We start from the raw sequence: 17,603 nt of genomic DNA, 5'->3' as shown, positions 1-17,603 counted from the left end.
GATACTTGTTGGTAGCAGTGCCACGAACACCTCGATTGAACGCTGCTCAGTCAAAAAGCTGGAACACAAAATATGTCCCAAAAACAAAAGAGCGCGCACCCCACTACCGCAAGCAGCGGTTTGTTGGGGGTGTAAAGCAGGGCCTCAGCGTCCTGCCCCTGCCCCTGCTCCCGTCCGTCTGAGACCCGGCGCTGTGGCTGCCTCCAGCGGGGTCACCAAAGCCGGCCCCGCTGGGGTCTGACCGCGGGCGGACTGGCCTCTCCCGGGCGCGGCCCGCTGAGAAGAAGCGGGGGGAGGGGGACGGGCTGCAGCCGCTGCCCGGGGAGGCGGGGGCGGCGAGCGGGCGCCTCCCCAGCGGAGCCGGCTGTACTGACGGCGCTTCCGGCGGGGCGAGCCGGGATGTGCGTCCGGGTTGGGCCGGCCCCGCCGAGCCGCTTTCTCCGTGTGCCCGGGCTGCGAGGCGGAGCCGCCACCGCCGGGTCAGTGCCGGGCTGTGCGGGGCGGGGCGGGAGGAGGCGCGGGGGCACTGGGGCCAGCCCGGAGCGGGGCGAGGCGAGGCGAGGCGAGCTGCATCCGAGCTGGGGCCCCTTTGTGTGGAGATCCGGCCCCGGGCAGCGGGGCTGACAGCGCCCCAGGACCCCTGGCGGGCCCCACTGCTGGCCCGGCCCGGCCCGGCGGGGGCGTCCAGACTGACTGCAGTCAGCGCTGCATGTGGCACCCGGGGCCGTGGTCTGGCCCGCACCACTCCTCCCGCTTGCGGGGCCAGACGAGCCGGGCGGGCGGTGCGTGGTCCCGCCGCAGACGGTTCTGAACCGGCCCCGGGAGGCGGCGCAGCGGGCGCCGTCCAGCCTCGCGGAGGGGGCAGGGAGCGAGCTTCACCCAGCCCCTGCGGTTTGTGGGGGGGCAACATAACCTGGCTGGTGGGGATGTGGAGCGCCGACCAGGCCCCACAGGAGCAAGGGAGGAAGGGAGTGTGATTTGGCCCCAACCACAGTGGAAAAGGGCACGGTCTGGTCCTAGCCTGGCTTCTGGGCAGAAGAGGATGTGGCCTAGCTCCAACCCGGCACATGGGACCTGGGGTTTGGGAATTTGGAAGGACAGCCATATGAACAGCTACCACTCCCTTGCTGCCAAATTTCCCAACCCCTGGGGAGCCCACAGGCCAGATACAATTACTCCGCAGGCTGCATTTGGCCCATGGGTTGGAGGATGAGCAATTATTACTTATTCATTTACTCCCTTCACTTATTTAAAGTTTGGGGAGGTAATATTTGTTAAGTTCAAGTCTGGCTTGAAGCTTGTTTATATACCTACATGTATGTATTTGTATATGTATAAAATAATGCAGTCTCCTAAAATTGAGAGAGCGTGAAAGCAGTTGTGAATTAGTGTTATAACATTACAAAAACATTTGATAGAAAATTCTGCTTAGTGTGACACATGTATGATAACCAGTTCCATATAGTAACTTTTCTATATTGCTTTGTATGCAAATATGTACCTTAAGTGATCCAAATGGAGCACAGATGTTGTACTAAACAAGTTTGAGAGGCCTGGGTTTTCAGTTGCTATGGTTCAAAGACATTATTAACTCCCAACAAATGTCATACCTTTTAGACTGCCTAGTGCTCTTAAGGAAGTTTAAGGACCTAGGTAACATGTTGAGAGATAAGTAAACAGTTTCAGTACCCAGCTTCTTGCAAAGATGAGGATAGTTTACTTCCTGGGGGAAAATGCCCTTCATGCAGGAATCAGTTTATAAGCTGTATGGTTATAGACTCAATAAAGCTTATGAACTGAGTAGTCAAATATTTTTGATAATATTTCCAAAGAACTGGTATCCAAATACTGTCAACAGAGGTGAAATAAATGCATGTAAAATTAGGTTCTGTTCCTGTTTTTTATTTAGATAAGTTTCAGTGGATGCTTGGTGGGACATCAACTATGGGACTTGGTGGAATGTCAACCATAAAAGCTAAAAACATGTCTTGTAACCGAAATGCAAAGTTTTCCTGTTTACACAGTCTGCTAAGATTATTTTTTTCCCTGTGAAATGAAGGAGTTTGAACTCATTATAGGCAGCCCTTAACTTGAAGGAAGAATTCTGCCACAAAGGAGACAAAAAAAAATTAAGTCTTTGAAAATAAACAAGGACCAATAACTTAAATGTATTTGACTATATATTTCAGATGTGTATTTCCAGGATTCAAAAGCAATACAATATAGGGTGCATATATGCCAGCTAGGAGGTACGTCAAGTTGTTCAAGACTTAAAGTAAATCTAGCTTCATAAGCAGCTTATGGCACAGGTAACCATAGCAACATACATTAGTTCTATTTTTCACAGTTGCAAAATGCTAGAGTGGAAATAATACTAAACTTTTGTTTTCTTTTGCAAAAATAGAGAGGGGTGGGTAGCCATGTTGGTTTGAAGTCAGGCAGAAAGCAGGGCAAGGTGGCATCTTAAAGACTAGCTGGTTTAGGAAGGCATAAGCTTTCCTAGGCTACAGTTGATGCTTGTTTAGATGCAATGAAAGCAACATCATATCTGATGATATAAGCTGTAGTGTGTGCAAGAAAACTTATGCCTTTCTAAATCAGTTAGTTTTCAAGGTGCCACCTTGCCCTGTCTTTTGCAAAAGCAGAGGATGCAAAGTGATGCCTTGTTATTACTGCCATATATTATTCATATTGTGTTTGCTTCTAAATTCCCAGAGATAGGAGCCCATTGTGGTCAGCCCTGTGTGTGACTATATAATCCTTACCCTAACAAATTCACAGTCTAAACAGATAGACAAAAGAATTATTTTTGTCCTGATTTAACAGATTGGAAGCTGAAATGTGGTGATTGTCCATGTCCTAGAAAAGATTTGCTATTCAAATGATTTACCAATAAACAATATAAGGTATACATATGATTTTTAGAATTAATCTTCTAAATTAAATAGTCAAGTGAGAGAAATTTAATGACTTGCCAAAGGTCACACAAGCAATTTGTGACGCCTGGAAATTGAAGCAAGATCCTGTGAATCCCAGTCTAGTACCAAGCCACAAGACTATCCTCATTGCTTTTTGTTCACAGTAATTTTTCAAATGTAACATTTACTTCCATTACAGAATTGGGACATAAAATTCAAGATCCTGAGGTAACTAAAGAATCTTCTCAGTTGCAAAGATGTTGGAGGAGGACATGGAGGTGGCCATCAAGGTGGTGGTAGTAGGAAATGGAGCAGTTGGGAAATCCAGTATGATTCAAAGATATTGCAAAGGAATTTTTACAAAAGACTACAAGAAAACCATTGGAGTAGATTTCTTGGAGAGACAAATTCAGTATGTATTAAATAGATATTGTATTATTTCTTTTTCCTTTTTTCATTGCTGTTTTAAAGCTATAGGTTTATGAAGCTCTGGATCTCAAGGTTTAGTGTTTTTCAGACCTAAACCTAAGGCATTCTATTTTGCATTCTTGCTTAAAAAGCTAAAAATGAGGCTAATTTATTAATTGAATAATTTCTTTTTACCCAAGAGCCAAATCTATAGTTGCAAATCTAATAGAAAAGGAAACTCAAAAGTATTCCTAAAACGGACTATAGCATGTACTAAAAAAGTAATTATACTACATTTTCTGGCTGTTACACTATTGTGCAAACAGATGACATTTTATCATATTTAACAGAGAGAAAAACATTAAGATAATTCCTGTATCTTCTTGTATATGACATACGCCAGGATATAACACACACCTGGTTTTTGAAAGGCAGAATAAAGATAAAAAGATTTGTCCAGAGTTATGGCTGCATGTTGCTGGGACAGAACCTTATCTTCAGCTTGCTTACCCTCCCTTTCCTACGTAACTACAGCTGTAAACCTGTCTGTTGATGAAGACTGGTTTTCATGGATGGATGGGATTTCGAAAAGAGCTAAAGAATTGTCAGAGCTGTGAAACAGGAAAAGAGCTATCAGAAACAGTTAGCAGATAGCAAATTTGCCCTAAAAAAGGTTAGACATTAAAAAAGAGAGACAATCATTGAGATACCTCTTGAGTGAAGAACAATGGATCATTAAATCAGCTGGCTCTCTCAGCTGTCTGAACAATAATGTAACAGCTGCTGCATTGTGAAGCAGAAACCAAAGCAGGGTGCTTCTATCCTAATCAGAAAACTAGCTTTCCTGCTTAATATATGTACCCCATTTGGGGGGGGACTTTTTTTGGGGGGAGGGGGTTGTGTGTTGTGTATGAGGAAAATATGGTAAGCTGATAAAAAAAAAAAATGTTAACAGAGTAATGTCATGTTTTTCTTTTAGTAATGTTTTTATTCCTTCTAGGGAGAAGAATTTATAAGCCCATGATTGGAATTCCTTTTGTAACTTGTTTTTGCTCTTAAGATTTTTGCTGTAAAAGTGGAAATTAAGCACCATGACGTTGCACTAGATTATTGTGACATTGCACTAGACGGGGAGGTGTGCAACAGTGCTTACTTCATTGACTTTGTCCAAACTCAGTGGAGTGCAAATATTAACAATGAAAAATTAAATTTGGAGTATCTCTCTCCAGTGCATTGATAAAACATGTATACCTTTTATTTCAGAGTTAATGATGAAGATGTGAGGCTGATGTTGTGGGACACGGCAGGTCAAGAGGAGTTTGATGCGATAACAAAGGCCTATTATAGAGGTAAGTACAGCTTTATAATTTGGTCTGTACTTTTTATAGATAATAAGAGAAAAACAATGTAGTTTACTTAATCTTTAAGTTTTCTTATTGAGTAGTAGGGATACAAGTTTTTTAATGGCTATGTAAACCTGGTTTGGGTGCTGTACTATTTCTTATTTTCAGATGAGGGGAAATGAGTGGTATTTAATGTGCCTTATGAGTGGTACTTATATCTGCCTTAGCAATTTGGACTGCACTCTGGTAAGAAAAATACCAACTTCAGAAGAAAGATCTTCTGGCAATGTTTACTAAACATTGCTAAATGAGAGAGAATTAATTAATTAAATAGTGAAAATGAAGCCTTGTCAAGCTTTTACAGGTGTTTCTTACTGCCAAACTGCCTAAAAGCTTCTACTGAGACTTGGGAATAGTCATATGTATATAAAATTTCTCATTCAACCTGCAGGTATACTTTTTACCAGTGGAAAACTTTCAACTATTGTTTTCCCCTGGAATGGGAAATGGTACATTACTGTCTTGATCAAAAGACTTCAAGTGCCAGTACTATGCATTTCCTCAGTAAGCTCCAAAACACAGCTGTTTTCAAATGAGCAAGTGAAATATTCATGTTTAGATGTGATGTGCAACATATACCTAAAATATGGAGGGCAACTAGAGATCACAAGCCATCTTTCTTTTCATAGCTTGGGCCAGCACAGTCTAGACACCATCTTTAAAATCTGCTGTGACAGATCAGTTCTCTTCTGTTATAGTTGGAAGGAAATAGGGATGGGGTCTTCTCAGAATTAGATCAGGAGATGAAAATGCCTTAAAAGAAGCTGGAGTCATGGAGGTTTTTGAACCCAAAACTGGGCATGATAAGGCTCCCAGGGGGATGTGCCTGCTATGTAGAACTTCTGAACTCCAGAAAGATGTAAGATAGACGGATGGGTAACAAGACGGCAGGTAAAGTTCTAACTTGGCAAATGCAAAGCAGTGTTCATTGGAGAAAATAATCTGATCTTACAAGGCAATGTTGGCATGAGAACAAATAGGTTTAAACTGATCATGAATAAATTTAGGCTGGAAGTTAGACCAGAGTTCATAATTAGCACAATGACCAGAGGTCATAATTATTAGCACAGGTTTTCCAGCCTTCTAGTAGTAGAGGGTGCAAAACATCCAAATGCTTTTAAAATGAAGCTTGATATATTTTTTAAAGGAATTATGTAGTATGATGGCTATGATAGGAGGCTGGACTCGACCTAGAAGGTCTGTTGTTTCCATGGGACATGAATCATTAAGTGTGTACATATTTTTGCTCAGCGTTAAAAAGGCTTTTTGCTGATGGCAGTGGGATCCCAGATGAGACTCAGTTAAGATTTTATCACCACAGTAGCAACAGTATACCTGGCACTGCACAGAAGTTAGTAAATATTCCTCTACAGCATCCTGATAGACTAAATGTGAATTAGAATTTGAATAATTATTCTGAAGAGTGTTTAAAGTATTAACTCTGAAATTTAAGAAAGGCTGAAAGTGTTAACTTTTTGAACCAAAATCTCTTCCAAGCTCTCCAAACCAAATTTCTACTGAATAATTTCACCCAAATTTGTAAATCAAAATTTATGATCCCAAAAGCAGATTGCTAACTGACAATGTGAAACACTTGTAAATATATATTAAAGACTATGTAGGTACTTATTTGCATTCACTTTCTGCATGGTGGTCCTGTACTAGTAAACATCACCTAAGACCCCTTCTTTCTCTGACTGCTGGAGTAGCTTAGAGGGTATCAGAATAGCAAGTATTTTGAAAACTGGCAATAATGACTACACAGAACCTCCAGTTAGTCTCCCTTTTGGTGCTTCCTATCAGTTTGACACAATCCAATAATTAAAGTTTTTGTCCTTCTGAAGTAGAGAGAAAAATCTCCGAATACCTTTTCATAGGCTTGTTTTTATTCCTGTCCATTAGTTGTATAATTGCCTTGTCTGTTTTTAGGAGCCCAGGCTTGTGTTCTTGTGTTCTCAACCACTGATAGAGAGTCTTTTGAAGCAATCCCCACCTGGAAAGAAAAAGTGGTGACTGAAGTTGGAGACATCCCCACAGTGCTTGTACAAAATAAGATTGATCTTCTGGATGATTCTTGTATAAAAAAGTAGGAGTTTCACCATGTTGTTGTATGAAAGCAGTGAAGTCTCTTTTGTATACTTACTTCTAGAATGGAAATCTATAGTGAAAACTTGGAATTTAGTTAATATATGCTTAAGTTAAAATAAATTCCAAACCAAGAGACTAAATCTGAAAATATGTACAAATAATCCTATGCAGAAGTATAATAATCCTATGCACAAACATTGTGCCACTCCCATGAGTAAAGTTACTTATGTGTTGAAAATGTACATGGAGCTTTGTAAATAATCTGGTTGGGTCACATGACATAACCTTATTTTGTGGGCAGGAAACTGAAAGGACTCTCTCTGTGGTCCAAATATTACAATCTTGGTTTTAGACCAACCAGATTATATAATCTAGTTTCACTAGCAAGTGTTTAAGTGGTTAAATGGATGTGCTTATTAGGGGTGTGCAAAGTGGGCCATATTCAATTTGGCCCGATTTGGGGGACAAGATTCCGTTCGCTGATTTGGATTGCTGTCCTGATTCAGTTCAGCCAAATCTGAACCTGAAGATTCAATTCTGACTTGGAGACTCAGCAATTTGGCCATTGATGCAGCTTTATATGTTTTTTTCCTACGTATCTCGAGGTGCCAGGTGTAGCTCATAAATGCTGAGATGGTGGGTCAGATGGAGCATCCCACAGGAGTGGGAGGGGGGTCCCCATGTGCTCCATGGCTGGCTCAGTGGACTTCCAGTCCACTGCTGAGCACATGGGGATCCCCATGCCACCCCAGCTCGGCAATCAGCCATGGGGGGACCCCAGGTGTCCCCCCAGATCCAGGAGGCACCAGTCGCTAAGCTGGAGGGGAGGGGTCCCCTCTGCACTCTGCTTCTGGACCTGGAACTGCTTCTGGTCCACTTCCAGATCCACCACAAAGCATGCTGGGAACCCCCCTGCATTTCCATAGGATGCTCCATCCATCCCACCATCTCTGTGTTCACAAGCCACCTGATACCTTGAGTTATGCAGAAAAAACTTACAAAGCTTTGTCTATGTCAGAATTGTCAAATCATCAGAGTCTTCTGATTCAATTCAGAGAGATTAATGGGTGTCCTGATTCGATTCGGAGATTTGGCCACTGAATTGGGCTGATTCTCCTCCAAATCAAATCAGCACCCAAAGCTTCGTACAGCCCTAATTCTTACATACAATATCTTCTTACATACAACACACCCCTTTTTCCCAAGTATCAGCCCAGCCAAAATTGAGTTGCACGTACTGAGCAGAGAAGCTAATTTTCTGACTGGGATGGAAGCACCCTGTTTTGATTTCTTCTCCACAGTGAGCAATTGTTGCATTACTCTTCAGGTAGCTGAAGGAACCAGCTGACTTAATGACTCACTGTTCTTCACTCCAGAGGTATTAATGATTGTCTCTCCTCTTTAATGGTCTTGATGTTCCACTAAGCAACCTAACCTTTCTTAGGGCAAGTTTTCTGTCTGCTAGCTGTCCCTGTCCACTTTCTTGCTGTTTCATAGCTCTGAAAACTCTTTAGACCTTTCCAAAATCATAGAAGTACCCATGAAGAACAGTCTTCAGCAGCAACTAGGTATTCAGCTGATTAAGCAGGAAAGGGAAGGTGAGTGCAGTGCGTATTAGACTTTTTCCCTGCTCTATACAGCCATAATGCTGGAAGAATCTTTTCTTCATTCTGCCTTTCAAGAAACAGATGTATATTACATTCTGGGGCGTGTTGTATGCAAGAAAATACAGTAATTGTTCTTTTTTTTTAATTCTCTTCCATTTTTGTAGTTGTTCTTTATGCTCATGCTTTATCAGAATATAATTCTGTAGTGTAAAATATTTATAATACATTATTATCCACAAACACAAACTCTGTTTCTTCAGTCCCAGTTCCCTGCTCTTTCCCCCATAGAATCCATTGTCACTTCATATTCTGTTGGACCCTGTCCCTCAAGCTAGGCTCATTCTTGTGGTAATCAGACTCTGAAATCCTGACTCAGTCCCTCACAGCATTTACTTCCTCCACACCAGTTCATACCACTTTGCTCAGTAGTGTAACTAGAGGTGGGCAAGAGGGGTGCTAGCCTTGGGCACCAACTTAGGGCAGGCATCAGAATCTTCCCCCACCCCCATGGAGTCTTTGTCCTGCCAGCAAGAGCAGCCCCACAGCATTGCTCTTGCAGCCATAGCTGAAGTACAGACATTTCAATGCTGCTGCTTTAAAAATAAGAGCTGGGGTGGGGAGAGCCTGTAGCAAGAGCAGCAGTTTTGGGCAAGACACCTACACGCTCCTGTCCACCCCCTGGTTCTTGGAACCACGGACCCCCTCCAACCCACCTGCTGTCCCATACAGTTTGCCCAGAGTGGAAACCCTGCTTGTTATGCCACTGTCCATGCTTAATCATTATACTGCTAATACTTTCGTTTCTCTTTCTTTTATTTTCCTTTTCAAACATGTTCACCCCTTTTCTTCTAAAAGGCTGTCCTTCTTCAGCAGGTACCCTATGTCTTTTCCCTTTCACTTGTAAACTTACTAAACATACCATCAACTATCATCTCAGATTCTTTTTCTTTAGTTCTTTGTTTCCCTTAAGTCTGGTGTTCCTCTTCTCTACTCTGCTAAAACATGCCTAAGAATTGCCTCAACTCTCGCTCCATGATGTGCTAATTCTTATTCAGGTTCTCCTAATATCCTGTATTGTGCAGTGGTAACCACTTTCCCTCTGCCTTTTCTAATATCCATCTTGCTGTCCTCTGAGGTATTTTTTATACAGAAGCGAAATAATCAAACTTCTACCATAACAGGAAAATTGTACAAAACATCTCATTGCTAAAGAAAAAATGTGAAACAAAGATCAAATGCCTTTTCACTGTTTCAGTGTTCTTATACATTTTTTGGCTACTTTAAAGGATACTGTCAGTAGCATTGATACATGTTAAAAATTGGCATTTACATGTCTTTCTCTTATGCAGTGAAGAGGCAGAGGCATTGGCAAAAAAGTTAAAGTTAAGATTCTACCGTGCATCAGTGAAAGAGGATCTAAATGTAACTGAAGGTAAGAGATGTAGCAAGAGTAGGACTGTCCTCTGTTGTATAGAATAGAATTGCACATCAATGTAACATGGGAACTAAACTATCAGTGTTTGATTCTTACAGGGTTTCAGTTTAGCTTTTGTAATTTTCAGACTGAGGACTGTAAACATACTAGGGGTGACGTCTTAAACTTAACTAATATCATTTGAGATAATTAGATGCTTTTTTCTCTTTTTTTTTTTTTTTCTTCCACACAAGGGAGAACTCATTTGGACCTCTTAAACCTCTTGACTGTAAATGAGAAGGTGGTGAGAGTTAAGAAAAAAATCTTATGTAGAATGAATATTAAAGACAGAGAAGAGCATTTTAGGCTAAAAAGCAACACCAGCACAATATGAAATGATATTGGCTATGAACAAACTTAGATTGAAAATTAGAAGACTTGCATTTATTTGAGGGGTGAGATTTGGGAATGGTCTTCCAAGCAAATAATAAATTCAATAAGTTTATGGAAGGAATGGTATGGTAGGATAGGAAGTTCTTAGTTCAGCCCTTAGTTTGTGTAATATGTAAGATCAAGTATTTGCATTCCCCTTATTAGGGTATAAAGGTAGTTCTTTTGTGGTGCGGTAGGTACCTGACAATAGCATGCTTCGGGGCTTTTGCTGGTCACTTGCAAGGACCAAGAAGATTTTTTTCACTTTCACGAATGCTTTATTGATTTCTGTGATTTTGATTTGGATTTTTTTTGTTGTGGTTTTTTTTTCTTGGTTTGGGATTTTCTTTGGGGTGGGGGGAGTCATCTTCCTTCGAAGCACTGGACATTAACCAGAGGTAAGGATGTGGATTTTGACTGGGGTATACTTGTGCTTCTGTCAGTACTTACGGATTCCTAGATAGAGGGTCTGGTTTTTCCTCTCAGAATCAAACTGAATGCTGAATATGGGATTAGGAAAGCATAGGATTTTTTTTCCAGGTCAGACTGCCAAGGATCTATATGGATTTTGCATTTCTCTGTATTGTAGGATGTGGTGCTCTCTCTAATGTCGTTTGAGCATATATTAACCAATCAATAGCTTCTCTCCTGTTGCAGTGCCAGGACACTGGGACTGCCTTAGCCTCCTCTGCTTTTACCTGTGGCCTCCTCCAAGGTGTTCTTGCATATTTGTACCTTGTATGTGAGAGTTTGGAGTGAGCAGTTTCTTGGAATCTAGATAAATGGTTGCCTGTTGTTTCTGGGACGGGGTTTAGTGGCCCCAACCTAAGTTTAAAAATCCACTTCATGTCTACTTTACTAAACACATTACTTACTACAAATGCATACTGCTGTGCTTTGTGTCAGATCAGCTGCTTATAGAGCTTGGATTTGTTATCAAGCCAAATTTGTAATACTAGAGTTGATGGACTGAACCTGAGATTAAACTTTCATAGGTATCTGTGTGGAGATCCCTCACTTTGTACCCTGACATGGCTCTCTTTGGCATTTCAGTTTTTAAATATTTGGCTGAAAAATATCTTCAGAGGCTCAAACAACAAACAACTGAAGATCCAGAACTAGTACATACAAGCAGTAACAAAATTGGTAAGTTTTGGCAATAAACTGGTTAGACTGTATTTTCTGTTGATAGAGCCTCCTGTTAATTACTGGGAGGTTTTGATCCAACACTCTAAATGCAAATTGAATCACTAATTGTCATATTCTTCACATAGTCCCTATAATTCTTTATTAAATTACCTCATGATCCCATTATGATTTATGATAGTCAAGCTAATGTACCTGAGATGTTAGTTAGTATTACTTTAATTATCCTTTTAATCTAATTCCTGTGAACAAACATTGTGCAAAGACTTGAAAATGGATGTTTCCTTGATGCCTGCTTTTTTTAATGTCATTAGTATGAGTCATGCTGGTGCAGATGTACAGGATAGTAACAGTGAAAAGATCTGGCATTTAATGAGAAGGATTTTGTAGACTTTGTATTTTGTGAGGAAACACTGAACTTCTGTTGTTCTTCAAAGCACTGCTGAGTCAGTTGATTTTTTTCTTTCTTAAAGCACTTCTTTTTATATACTGTTTTTCTTCTATTTATTTCAACAAATTTTCTAATTTAAAACCTCTGTCATGTTTGTTTTACTCAACTAAGCATAGCCTTGTTGTGACGTGAGTAGCATCTCAGTATGTATTAAACCTTACAATGGCATGTATTTAACTTCAGCTGGCTGTAATACAGAAACTTAGCTTATTGAACTCCTAGCAGCAAGTGGACACACTGGAATAAGTGGAAACTATATTCAAGAATTACAGATTGAATTTGAGATGTATTACTAGCATTAGTAAATGTTTTGGCTTCAAGTTCATTATGTTGTACTGCAAAGATATAAAGAGATTCATAAAAGTATTTTTTTTGTCTTGAAATTATGTAGGTGTTTTTAACACAGCTGGTGGAAGTCACTCTGGCCAGAATACTAGCACACTTAATGGTGGAGATGTCATCAACCTTAGACCAAACAAACAGAGGACAAAGAAAAACAGAAGTCCTTTTAGCAGCTGCAGCATACCTTAGAACCACTGTGGATGAGGAAAAGAATGACAGTTCATGGGATGAAGCTGTGCAATTAAATAAGGAATACAGCCAGCTATAGTGGTTTTTTTTATCAGTGCTCTAGCAAACCTTGCACCTACAGGAGATCCTTGGCAGATGGTGGATTTAAATAAATTGTGGTTGCAGTGTTTCTTCAGTAAGTCGAGTGAGACCCCTGGTGGCAAAAAAATAGAACCAATGTTGCCCCTGTGCACCTCTTTAAATTAGATAAGCTTTTCCTGTTTGAAGGAATGCTGTACAAAGCTATGTGATAGGTGTTGCTAAATTGTAAAGCACACTAAAATATAAGCATAATGCTTACAAGTATTGGTACAAACCATAATATTGTGGCCCAAGGTAAAGTAGCTTCTTTCCAACTAAATTTACCAGCACATTTTTAGAAGACTGTTGATAAACCAGGACCATTAAAAATAAAATGAGGTGCAAGAAGGAGATATGCTTCTTATGTCAGACTATACCGATAGGGTTTTGGCAGTTTTTTTTCTGTGCAATATAATTGTATAATGTATGAATGTTAACTAAGGTGTGCATATAGGTACAAAATGTTTGAGCTAAACAGAGAGGAAACAGTATCTGATGATGTAGGGGACCAGGTAATTTTCTTAATGAGCACCCTTAAAACTAACTTTTGGTTCTTTAAAAATGTGCGTTTCAAATGAGGCTTTCCAAAGTAGTACTGTTAAGATTTAACACGCTATACTTTGGGCCTGAGCTTCAATTAAAAAAAATGTGTGGTGCCAAAACATTTTTTCTTCTTAACTGATGCTGTACTACAGATATTTTGGAAAAGTTTTTGTTTTTCTTAGTCTTAGCAGGATAAAAAGCAAGGGTCTCTGATTCTTATATATTCAGTTGGAAGCCCTTAAATAATTTCACTTGTGCTTCAGTTCAGAAATAGATTGCTGGCAGTCGGTATATTCCTACAGCATCAGCTCTGAGACTTGTTGAACTTGAGGAACAGCTTCAATAAAATACTAGGCTCTAGTAAGAAATTTGGATCTAGCAAATTGGAGTTGATTATTAAATCCAATTAATAGACTCAGATTTATATTGCTGGATAAATCTAATCTGTAAGATCAGGGGTAAGGGATAACATTTTCAGAAGTGTTTAAGTCCCATATTTCAGAATTCATTTAGGAGCCTAAATCTAATGGGAAGTTAATGGTAGTTAAGCTCCTAAATCATTAAGGTGCTTTAATAAAAAGTTACACAAGATAGCTTTTATTTACCAAAAACATAAATTTTCCATTCTCCAAGAGCATGCATTTTTTTAAAAATATCCATTTTGTTTACATGTTTTTGTATGGTATTGTATCATTTTAATCTTTAGGATTTCTCTAACAAAGGTCTGTCAGCAGTAAATGCAAATATTCTACTTTAAGAAATTTGGAATTGTAATAGTTTCTAAATAGCTGTAGTAGAGTGCAAGTGACTTGGCCTTCTTTATTTTGGAGGATGAATATTTCATTCTATGAATTCATATAAGTTTAAAATGTTTAATTTTAAGATCTTGAGCATGAGAGCTGACGTACTTTTGTCCTACCATATGTGGGCAAGAGAAGCGTGTATGTGGGAGGGTGATAATTTTTCATAAACACTAAATCAGAACGTTTCTGTTCTATATTAACATATTGACTTCCTATGAAGTACCTGGATTTTTTGGCAGGCTGTTATGGCATCTCCCATTGCTGGCAATGAGATGTGCATCAAGGTACTCAATCCTCTCTGCTATTGCAACAAAAATGTTTCATCACAGCATTTCCTACGTACCCTGTTCAATAAAGGCCTTTATTTTTAACAAGTGCATTTAATTGATGTATGGATATGTACATGGGGCCAAATTGTACCTGTCTTGTCTTGTAAGATAAGCCAGATTTGGTAAGGAAAGGAATGACTATTGTAAATAATGGGGCACATCTTAATATTTCAGGATTTAAGATAGAAGTATGTGTGCAGGATTTTTCAAACTTTTTAACATGGACAATTTTAAATGATGCTGGTAGTCTAAAGTCTTACATTTTTTTAAACAAAATATGTTTGTAACTTCAGTTTTTGCCTTGTTTAACTATGTAAAAAGTACTTAAAATAAGAGCCTTTAGGACACAAAGTTGCCATTTGTACAACTGTACTTAAAGTCTGTCATCATAACCACTATTTTCAGGACTGAAAACTCGATAACTTCTGTTCAAGCCTGAAATTTGACAGGCCTACTCAGTATGAGAAGCTGAAATTTAGTATTTGCATGCTTGAAGTTAAGTGTGCAAGCGTTCACAGGATGGAGTAGTAGTGTTTCTTTCCTACCCCTCAATCTAAAGTGACTTTCTATTTTTATATTTCTAGAAGACATTCTCCAGAGATGCAGGATATAACATATTAGCATGAATCAGGATGGTAGTTTACTGTACATATGTACTAATTAAAAATAATTTATTTTTTAATGATTTGAACATGCAGATATGCAGCAACTGACTTCCATATAGCAGAGTTCCTTATGCACTCATTTAACTTCTCATACAAAATAAGTTTCTGACTTTTGGATGAAAAATACAAATAAGCCCTTAGCATTTGTACGTGTGATTTATACACATGATTAACTTCAATGTGGATTAGCATTACCAGAAAATAGTGAATCCTCATTTAAAATAATTCTTGAAGACAACGTGGTTTATTCACCAAACTTAGATATGTAAAGCCGATAAGAAAATGCTATACTTGGTGCATCTCATTGTGACTTTGTAGAACAGGATGTTACCCTTTTATATTTACAACAGCAGTAATCCTGTATGCTGTACTATGAGCAATAAAGGCATTTGTACACATGCTTGCACCGCAACACTTTGCTGCAATGCATACATTTGTATAAACAACAAAATGCACATCAGCCCTGAGAAAATGGCAGCAGCATGCTTTTGAATTAAAACACATCAAATGTGTTTTAGTTTAAAAGTACACTGCTGCCATTTTCTCAGGGCAGACATGTATTTTGCCATTTATACAAATGCAAATGACACAGGCCTGGACACATCAGCTTGCATGCGGAGCAGACTCAATTAACTGAGTCTGCTCTGACACGCTGGATTTCTGGCATGTCTGAGCAAATATCTGTGTATAAATGCCATTAAGTGCTCCCATCTTAGCAAAGGAAGTTGTGTTTTGTTGGTACAGTGAAATGTAGGCAAACTGCTCACCTTTCTGTATTGGGTAGTCTAACTGGACCTTATCAAAACCATTTATGCTATGAACTGAAGAGTCTCCTTACAAGGAAAGCCTCGGTAATAAGTTGGCCCTTAGCTAAGTGAGTATTCATTAAACTAGTATTTACAGTAAAGCAGTAGTTTAAGCATCTTCCATTATTTCATTGTATCCATTCAATGAATGGGCTTGTTTCTCTCAGTGAGGTCTGCCTTTTTAATGAGCCTTTTAAACAATGGTACCATTTGATGCAGAGTAGGATGGCTATGTTTAATTTTCCATTGGAAATAACAAAGCTCAGAGTTTGAAGTTTAGTTACTTTTAAGATTTCTTTTGGTTAATCTATCTTGCATCTTGTAAAGTCTGTAACTTTAAGGCAGTTTTGAAGCTTTCTGATTTTCAGTGCTTCTTTAAAGGCAAAACTTACACTTTCAGTCCCAATGTGCATCACCATACTGTCAAGCTGATTTCCTGTTTTGTTTTTGTTTACACTTAAGGTAAATTGTTTTTACTCTTTATAATTAGCAATTAGGATACAGCTGATATTGCAGGATCGAGGACTTGTGTCACTTCTGTAGATATCTTTATAATAAAGGGAATTGAGCTGCTGAACACATTGTATTGCTTAGAACTTGTGCTTGTATGCAGTGCATAATGCTCAATGAATGTGCATTTTGAATGTATTAATTAATCAGTTAAAGCTGGTAGCTATCAGTTAATGAGTAATACGAGACTTCATTATTTGCACTGGTATGCCTGCTTGTGGGTATTGAAGCTTACAACTACATAAGAAACAAGCTTATTGGATTCCACTGACAATTCCTGAAATCACATTACATTTCTAAATGTTGTCATATTTTGTTGGCCAAAATAGTTGACATATGACTAGTGTTCAGTAAGATGAAGTGCAACCATGGTCCACTTAGCTTGCCTGGCTCCATCAAATTACATTGCTATATTGCTTTAAGGAAAATCACTTCTACAGATTTTCAAATATTCTGAATGAATTTGAGGCTTCTAAAATCAAACTACAGTCTCTAATGCCAAATAGGTATATTAGTTACGACAAAGTTAAACAGTCAGCAATAAGAATTAACAGCGTGCCACAAAAATAGCAAATTTGACTTCACACACAGTTTTATGAGAGTAAGGGAAAATGCTTTAAACAATTCGAATTCCAATAAATTCTGTTAAATAGGAGCAAAGAGACAGTGACCTTAAAGCCACGTGAATCTTGTTGAGGTAGAAAAAAGGTCTCAGTCTCAGGGGTGTATCATCTCTCTTTTGAGATAAGCTTTTAGAAGGCTGCTAACTAAAGGCTTTAAAAACAGAAAATGGTTTCATTTGGACCAAATGGAATATTGCTCTCATTGTTACAATAACAACCCATTGTTATTTAAGTGACTTAGATGAGCTGAAAATTTCTGTGAATTGGAATGGTAAAAACATTGTATAAAACTATTCTATCATTGTCGTATACTTACATGTAATATCATACTTATTTTTTTTTTAGAAATTCATGTCGTTGTGACTTACACTTAATCCCTAAACAATTGGAAAAATAAATGTTTCAACATGAATGCCTGGTATATGCTCCTTTTTATAAATGCTAATTTTCATAGATTTCATAGGCATTAGGGCTGGAAGGGACCTCAGAAGATAAAGTCCAGTACCCTGTCTCAGGGACAGGAAGTCAGCTAGGATCAAAGGATCCCAGCAAAATATGTCCAAACATTTCTTAAGTGTCCAGAGTAGGTGCTTGTACCACCTCCGGAGGGAGAGTATTCCAGGCCTTGGCAGCTCGGACAGTAAAGTTTTTCCTTATGTCCAGCCTAAAACAGTCTTGGAGGAGTTTATGACAGTTGGACCTTGTCATCCCTTGGGGTGCTCTGGTGAACAGGCGTTCCCCCAGATTCTGATGCACACCCCTTATGTACTTACAGGCAGCCACCAGGTCAGCCAGCAGCCTGCACC

The 17,603-nt window shown here is 39.2% G+C and overlaps 1 protein-coding gene across 4 annotated transcripts; it reads left to right on the top strand.

Moving 5' to 3' along the window:
* Window positions 1-350: 350 nt before the first annotated feature.
* On the top strand, window positions 351-17,209 carry RAB23 (RAB23, member RAS oncogene family). 4 transcript variants are annotated; one of them, XM_090034465.1, is made up of 8 exons: window positions 516-782; window positions 2,190-2,309; window positions 3,118-3,330; window positions 4,590-4,675; window positions 6,659-6,815; window positions 9,774-9,856; window positions 11,324-11,416; window positions 12,259-17,209. In XM_090034465.1, exons 3-8 carry the CDS (start codon window positions 3,176-3,178, stop codon window positions 12,396-12,398), a joined length of 714 nt encoding a protein of 237 aa, XP_089890591.1. In that variant the 5' UTR covers window positions 516-782; window positions 2,190-2,309; window positions 3,118-3,175; the 3' UTR covers window positions 12,399-17,209. The 4 variants fall into 4 exon arrangements, with proteins under 4 accessions (XP_089890585.1, XP_089890591.1, XP_089890594.1 ...); XM_090034459.1 differs by lacking the exons at window positions 516-782; window positions 2,190-2,309 and adding an exon at window positions 351-479; XM_090034468.1 differs by lacking the exon at window positions 2,190-2,309.
* The last annotated feature ends 394 nt before the right edge of the window (window positions 17,210-17,603 follow it).

The sequence above is a fragment of the Crocodylus siamensis genome, chromosome 1 (assembly GCF_052110815.1).
Source record: "Crocodylus siamensis isolate JL-2025a chromosome 1, ASM5211081v1, whole genome shotgun sequence".
NCBI lineage: Eukaryota > Metazoa > Chordata > Crocodylia > Crocodylidae > Crocodylus > Crocodylus siamensis.
The sequence above is the reverse complement of the archived record's forward strand: the minus strand, read 5'-3'. Positions and strand labels throughout refer to the sequence as shown.